The 8,056-nt window shown below is 36.4% G+C and overlaps 1 protein-coding gene across 1 annotated transcript; it reads right to left on the reverse strand.

Annotated features, from left to right (window-relative positions):
- Window positions 1-614: 614 nt before the first annotated feature.
- PHYBLDRAFT_146862 (hypothetical protein) lies at window positions 615-5,283 on the reverse strand (the record flags this gene model as incomplete). The annotated part of the gene is made up of 34 exons (XM_018431738.1): window positions 615-667; window positions 733-822; window positions 928-982; window positions 1,041-1,088; window positions 1,147-1,187; window positions 1,246-1,300; window positions 1,361-1,401; window positions 1,462-1,516; window positions 1,575-1,622; window positions 1,679-1,719; window positions 1,776-1,830; window positions 1,886-1,936; window positions 1,995-2,042; window positions 2,101-2,148; window positions 2,197-2,253; window positions 2,312-2,359; window positions 2,418-2,458; window positions 2,517-2,564; window positions 2,623-2,677; window positions 2,736-2,783; window positions 2,840-2,887; window positions 2,945-2,985; window positions 3,151-3,198; window positions 3,257-3,310; window positions 3,369-3,417; window positions 3,469-3,508; window positions 3,576-3,630; window positions 3,682-3,721; window positions 3,790-3,865; window positions 3,917-3,992; window positions 4,044-4,118; window positions 4,178-4,225; window positions 4,277-4,436; window positions 5,245-5,283. 34 exons carry the CDS (start codon window positions 5,281-5,283, stop codon window positions 615-617), a joined length of 1,875 nt encoding a protein of 624 aa, XP_018289923.1.
- Window positions 5,284-8,056: the final 2,773 nt, after the last annotated feature.

Here is an 8,056-nt window from a genome sequence, read left to right on the forward strand (position 1 = left end):
CAGATGATTGGTCGTTGGCCTTGACTTTAAGGACAGTAGAAAATTAAAACCGACAGTAAGTAAAATCCCAAAGAGAAGTGTATACCTGTAACACTGGACGGATATAGGATCCATGATGGCTGGCTTGGACTGTGAAGCAAGTAGAGAAATAAAGCCAACAGTAACTAAAGGCCGAACTAGATGTATATACCTGTCGCACTGGAAGGAAAACAAATTTTTCATTGTGTAGCCGGATCGTAAACACACTAGGCCAATACGAAAGAAAGCATGTAAAGACAGAGAGAAAAGTGTGTACCCGTAACCTTGATTTGAAATCAGATCTTTGATATTTGAACTTTAAGGAAAAAAAAACACTAGAAATATATAAATGACAGTAAGTAAAAGCTCAAGAAGACTTGTTTACCTGTAGCCCAAATTTGAGTTTTGATCCTTGCTGTTTGGCCTGGAGAGTAAAAACAATAGTCATATATACTTCTAGGTTAGTAATGGCCAAGAACGACTTGTATACCTTCCATAATGGATGTATATTTGATCATCGTTCTTTGCCATCAAAAGAAAGTATAAATAAAGAGTATAGTTTGTTTTAAGTAAAGGTTTAAAGGAAACTTGGTTAGCTATAACAATTCATGAAAATCGGATCCTGATAATTGCCGTGGATGAGTAGACACTAGAAATATATAAAATCCAATGAGTAATTGTTCATCGAGTTTTTGTATACCTATAGCCACGGACTGAATCCGGATCCGTGAAGCATGATCTTGGTGGATTCAACACTAGAAATAAATAAAGCCGAGTGTGATTGCTCATCGATTTTTGTTATACCTATAATCATATAACGGGAAATCAGCACCTTGAAGCTCGACCTGGATGGCCGGAGACTAGAACTAGATTAAAATAATGAGTATATGCCCATAATGCTTTTTATACCTATACCCATGGCGGGGAGATCGGAATCTTGATGCTTGATCCGGATAGCTGGAGACTGGAGATATATTAAATCTAGTGAGTATATGCCCATAATGTTTTTTTATACCTATAACCATGGCGGGGAGATCGGAATCTTGATGCTTGACCTGGATAGCTGGAGACTGGAGATATATTAAATCTAGTGAGTATATGCCCATAAAGTTTTTTTATACCTATAACCATGGCGGGGAGACCAGAACCTTGATGCTTGACCTGGACGACTGAACACAAGAAGTATATTACAGCTAGTGAGTATATGCCCATAATGTTGTTTTATACTTATGACCATGGAGGGGTGATCAGGTCCTTGACGCTTGATCTGAATGACTGGAGGCTAGAAATAAATATCAAAACTAGTGAGTAAATGACAATAACGATTTGTTATACCTATAACCATGGACAGGTGATCGGGTCCTTGATGCTTGACACGGATGGCTGAAGACCAGGAATAAATATAAAAACTAGTGAGTATAGGCCCATAATGTTTTTTTATACCTATAACCATTGACGGGCGATCGGAACCATGATGCTTGACCTGGATAGCTGAAAACTAGAAATATATTAAATCTAGTGAATATATGCCCATACCATTTTGTTATACCTATCACCATGCACGGGCGATCAGAATCTTGATGCTTGACCTGGATGGCTGGAGACTAGAACTAGATTAAAAAAATGAGTATATGCACATAATGCTTTTTGTACTTATAACCATGGGCGGGCGATAGGGTCCTTGATGCTTGACCTGGATAACTGAACACTAGAAAAATATTAAAGCTAGTGAGTATAGGCCCATAATGTTTTTATACCTATAATCTTTGACGGGCGATCGGAACCTTGATGCTTGACCTGGATGGCTGAACACTAGAAATATATTAAAGCTAGTGAATATATGCCCATAACATTTTGTTATACCTACCACCATGGACGGGCGAGTAGAACCTTGATGCTTGACCTGGATGGCTGGAGACTAGAACTAGATTAAAACTAGTGAGTATACGCCCATAATGTTGTTTTATACCTTTAACCATGGATTGGCGAGTAGAACCTTGATGCTTGATCTGGATGGCTGGAGACTAGAACTAGATTAAAACTAGTGAGTATACGCCCATAATGTTGTTTTATACCTTTAACCATGGATTGGCGATCAGAACCTAGATGCTTGACCTGGATGACTGAACACTAGACATATATTAACGCTAGTGAGTATATGTCCCTAATGTTTTTTACATCTATAACCATGGCAGGGAGATGGGAACCTGGACGCTTGACATGATTGGCGGAACACTAGAAATATATTTAAAATAGTGAGTATATTGCCATAACGTTTTGTTATACCTATAACCATTGACGGGAGATCAGAATCCTGTTGATTGACCTGGATGATTGAACACTAAAAACATATTAAAACCAGTGAGTATATTTCCATAATGTTTTGTTATACCTAGAACCATGGCTGGAAGATCGGAACCTTGACGCCTAACATCGATGGCTAAACATTATAAATATATTAAAACTAGTGAGTATATTCCCACAACGTTTTGTTATACCTATACCCATGGCCGGGCGATCGGGTCCTTGCCACTTGACCTGGATGGCTGAACACTAGTACTAGATAGAAGCTAGTGAGTAAATGCGCATAACGTTCTGTTATACCTATAACCATAGCTGGTAGATCGGAACCTTGATGCTTGTCCTGGATGGCTGGAGACTAGAGATAGATAAAAGCTAGGGTGTATATGTCCCTAATGGTTTTTTTTACCTATAACCATTGACGGTCGATCGGGTCCTTGCCGCTTCACATTGATGACTGGAGACTAGAAATAGATAAAAGCTAGTAAGTATTTACCCATAATGTTTTTATACCTATAACCATGGACGAGGGATCGGGTTCTTGATGCTTGACACGGATGGCTGGAGACTTAAATAAATATAAAAACTAATGAGTATACGCTCATAATGTTTTTATACTTATAACCATGGACGGGCGATCGGGTCCTTGACGCTTGACACGGATGGCTGGAGTTCACAAATAAATATAAAAACTAGTCAATATATGCCCATAATGTTTTTTATACCTTTAACCATGGGCGGGCAATCGGAACCTTGACACTTGACCTAGATGGCTGAACACTAGTAATAGATAAAAGCATACGAGTAAATGCGCATAACGTTTTGTTATACCTGTAAACATGGTTGGGAGATCGGAACCTGGACGCTTGACATGGATGGCTAAACACTAGAAATATATTAAAACTAGTGAGTATATTCCCATAACGTTTTGTTATACCTATAACCATTGTCGGGAAATCGGGTCCTTGACACTTGACCTGGATGGCTGACACTAGTAATAGATAAAAGCTAGTGAGTAAATGCGCATATGGTTTTGTTATACCTATGACCATAGCTGGGAGATCGGAACATTGATGCTTTTCCTGGATGGATTGGATACTACAAATGTACAAAAACAAGTGAGTAACTGCTCATCGAGTTTTGATATACCTGAAAACCGTGGACCTTGACCTGGACCTTGAAGCTTGACCTAGATGGAATGGATACTACAAATATACAAAAACAAATGAGTAACTGCTCATCGAGTTTTGATATACCTGAAACCGTGGACCTTGACTTGAACCTTGAAGCTTGACCTGGATGGAATGGATACTAGAAATATACAAAAACAAGTGAGTAACTGCTCATAGAGTTTTGATATACCTGATAACCGTGGACCTTGACGTGAACCTTGAACCTTGACCTGGATGGAATGGATACTACAAATATACAAAAAGCAAGTGAGTAACTGCGCATTGAGTTTTGATATACCGGAAAACCGTCGACCTCGACCTGAACCCGTTGACCTTGACCTGAACCTTGAAACTTGACCTGGATGGAATGGATACTAGAAATATACAAAAACAATTGAGTAACTGCTCATCGAGTTTTGATATACCTGAAACCGTGGACCTTGATCTGAAAACTGTGGACCTTGACGTGAACCTTGAAGCTTGACCTGGATGGAACAGATACTAGAAATATACAAAAACAAGTGAGTACCTGCTCATCGAGTTTTGATATACCTGAAATCGTGGACCTCGACCTGAATCCGTTGACCTTGACCTGAACCTTGAAGCTTGACCTGGATGGAATGAATACTACAAATATACAAAAACAAATGAGTAACTGCTCATAGAGTTTTGATATACTTGATAACCGTGGACCTTGACCTGAACCTTGAAGCTTGACCCGGATGGAATGGATACTACAAATATACAAAAACAAGTGAGTAACTGCTCATAGAGTTTTGATATACCTGATAACCATGGACTCTGATCAGATCCCTGATGCTTGACCTGGACGGAAGGCACTAGAAGCATACAAAAGACAATGAGCATATGCTCCTCGAGTCTTGGTGTACCTGTGGCCCTGGATGGAGACCTGTTCTTGATTGCTTGACTTTGCCTGAAAAGTCCCTACAGAAATATCAAAGACAGTGAATGATTAATCAACGAGCCTTTATATACCTGTAGGCCTGGATGGAGATCTTATTTTTTATCGTTGACCTTGTTTGTCAAAAGACTAGACAAATATAATCTTCACAATGTGTGTCTTTGATGAATATCATATACTCCTTAAAATATAGTAAGTCCTGTCAGTTTATCTCTTGTTTCTGAGTGTGAATAGGCTTTGTATGGATTGATGGTCAAACCAGTGTTGCACCTCAGTATTTCATTTTTGCTGTGTACTGGTTTTGACGTATTGTCTTATATCTTGCTACTGACTGTTTTACATATGATAAAAGCCTGAGATTTGACTAGCAAAATGGATTTTTATTGGTTATGATTCGTCTTTAACGTCTATGTTGATTAAAGCAGTTTGTGAGAGAGCAGTAAAGAAGTGTATAAAGTATTAATAGTATGTGGAAGAGAGTTGTTTTGACGCGTTCTGTTTGGATAGGTGTTTTTTTTTTATAAAACTCATGACGTCTCAATCATGAGTTGCTGTTCTTTTTTATTATTTTTATTATGATAGTTTGATAATATATTATAAAATTCGGTTTTTTTCTTATTCCTTTTTCGGTTTTCTTTTATCTTTTAGCCTTGACAACATGTATATATTATTACTATTTTACTTCTTTATTTAATATCTATGCTTAAAATATGGGTTTTGGGTTTTAAAGAAGTATCACTTATATTCTGAAGGACGTGCTGTGCAGGCACTTGTTTTACTTTTTGTTTTTTTCTTTTGCCTCTTTTTTTGTTTTAGTTCTTTTTATGTCACATAAGGTCCGTGCTGTCCGTGCAGCATCACATGTGTCATGGGGCTTAGAGGAGCATAGTAGCAATAGTGGTCCAGACTTTACTTTAGCATGAAAACATTTAAATGATGTCTTCCGATTGGTGGACTATATGCATGTCAAATTATTCAGTTGCTATGGACCCCCATTCACTTTTTTATTCTACTTTCTGTTGTGATTCTGTTAACAAGGCTTATGCTTTTGAACAGCCACTTGTCGAGACATTATATATGCCTCTGTGTTCATTTTAGCTGTACTACTGATATACAAAGTATTAATCGGCTAGACGTTAAACTACAATAAAGAAGTGTAAAGTTGTGTTGATTATAAAGCTTTAATTAAAGTCTTGTGTATATTTATTTGTTTGTTTTCTTGTTTGTTTGTTTCACATGCTGTGACTTTATTAGTTTAAGAAGCACCCCCGAAAAAAATTGCTGCTTATATCTTTTCTTTTCTTTCGTGTGAGACTTCCATTTTTCTTCTAGCTTTTTCACCAGTGTCTTGAGTTAATAAACACAAAGTGTAGGAATACTTTCTTGAAATAAAAGTACTTTCAGTGCTTCAGTATGAAGGGATTGACAGCCTGACTATTGAAAGTCGTTGGTACCTCAAGTTAAAGCATCGTTCTTAGAGTAAAATAAAAGTAAAAAGAAGAACAGGGTCTAGCCTAGTGTTTGTCAATCGACCTTGGTTTGTACTACTTTATAAACCAATCATAATCCAACCGAGAAATTAATACAGCATAACCCAACTGCCTGAAACACTTTACATTTATATGTGTTCAAATATACACCATTCTATCGATAATTATAATTATTTATATAAGTTACATTATACACCATGAAAAAGTAGTGGTGCTTGCAATTGTGCTAGCCTGGTCACAGATAGATCAAGCTAGTAAAATGGCTATTACATATATATAAATCACCTTTTAAAGGCTCTGCTTATTTACTATTTTTTTCTGTTATTGCTCAGACTGACTGACGGCACAATATGAAAGCAAAGAGACAATCTACTGCTACTGAACGTATAGGTTTTGTTTGGTTGGGAGCAAGACGCTATCGATTACTAATTATCGATTTATAGGATCTAGTGCTTTTGATATTTTGCGCTTGTATACCAAACTCAACTGGATGCACGAATAACCTAGAAATAATACTCTGTTGGATTAAAGGCTTTGATTTATAACTTTTGTTTTGTAATACAGTATAATGCGCTACAGTACTGTATAGTTTGATTCCACTTATTACTTTGAGGCTCATAGTCTAGCTTTGGTTCGCTTGAGACTATTTTAGTTTGAAGCACGGAGCCTTTGTATAAATGAACCTTTTCTATGGTCGATTAAATATGAGTGTACTGGAAATGATATTTTTTAAGATTTCTACAAGCATATGCAAATGCACACCAATGGTAATCATAGCTTTTCAATTATAGAAAATTAAAAATCGAATCAAATAAGCAATGTTTTTTTTTGGCTTTAAGTAACCTGGTGAGACACATTGTGATCCACCTCTTCGAGGTTTATTATATTACAATTACTCGAATGTTGATCAAAATATCCGATTTTTTCACTCTCAAAAAGCATAGAACCCTGAAATTCGGGAAGCTTGCACCACTTCAATAAGCTCTTTAAATGCCCAATAGCAAAAATACGAGTTGTTTCTAAAAGTACAATTTTTTTTTAGTTGAATACATAAACCAGACACTCCAAAAGGCATCAATTTGGAGTGTTCAAAAGTTAGAGATATTTTTTTTTAAAGAAAAGAGAATATTATTTAGCATAAGAGACATTATAGAATAGCTATATATCTATATATGCTCTACATAACAGAATATCAGCTTGTATAAACGTTTATATGAAGAAAGCCGTTCTATATTCTGACATTACAAGCATACGCTGGAAGCAAAGAGTGGAGTACAAATAAAGCCACAATCTTTTTTCCAAAAAAAGGCAATGACTTTGGCAGACACTCTTGAAATGGACGGCTGTGTAATATATGTCATGATATTTTATATTGCCCTTTAAGAGAAAAGAAAAATACATAGGATACTTTTTATGTGTTCCATTAAATAGCATACTTGAAGTCTTTGTTTCAGATTTATTAATTAAAATTATGATAGTAAATTGATGTAAAGAAGTAAAAAAGAAAAAAAAATGGGAAAATTTAAATTAATAAGGGCATTTTTTCTTTTTTTTTTGGGGGTTAAATACCTGTCTCCAAGGTGTATATGTGCAGTGTATACATCCCAGTCTTTCTTCACATATAGACGCACAAACCAGCTTGTCCACCGATATCTTGGCTGTACCATTATAAAATATAGAGTATAAGGTGGTTTGCTTTTTATGTCTTCTTGTAGACTGTGTATAGGCTCATTGGTAAATTAGAGCCTATGACTTCCTACAAACAAAAGTTTTTTCGTGACCTAGTACTACTGATCGGTGGTGCAGACAGCCTTTGTGTACCCGATAGTAAAAGAACCATAGCAGGGCCCATTTACAGGGACACTGTTATCCATATGGAGGTTGAAATACCGTTCAGTGTTCACTTACAGTTTCTGAGAGAGGATAGTATATTAATATGACCTTCACTGCGCCGTAATCACAACAAAAAAAAATTCTTTTTTAACGATGGCTTGAATCTTCTTTCAACATTCCCTCCATCCCGCCATCTTTGTCAAGGATCTTCATTCCTGTTGGGGATCGTCATTCATATAATATTGCAACTTAAAGTAGAGAAAAAATGTCGCAATATAAAAAGAGAGCACACTTCTTTAAAAAAAAATCGAAATACTCTT

This window comes from Phycomyces blakesleeanus (genome assembly GCF_001638985.1).
Source record: "Phycomyces blakesleeanus NRRL 1555(-) unplaced genomic scaffold PHYBLscaffold_14, whole genome shotgun sequence".
Classification (NCBI taxonomy): Eukaryota; Fungi; Mucoromycota; class Mucoromycetes; order Mucorales; family Phycomycetaceae; genus Phycomyces; species Phycomyces blakesleeanus.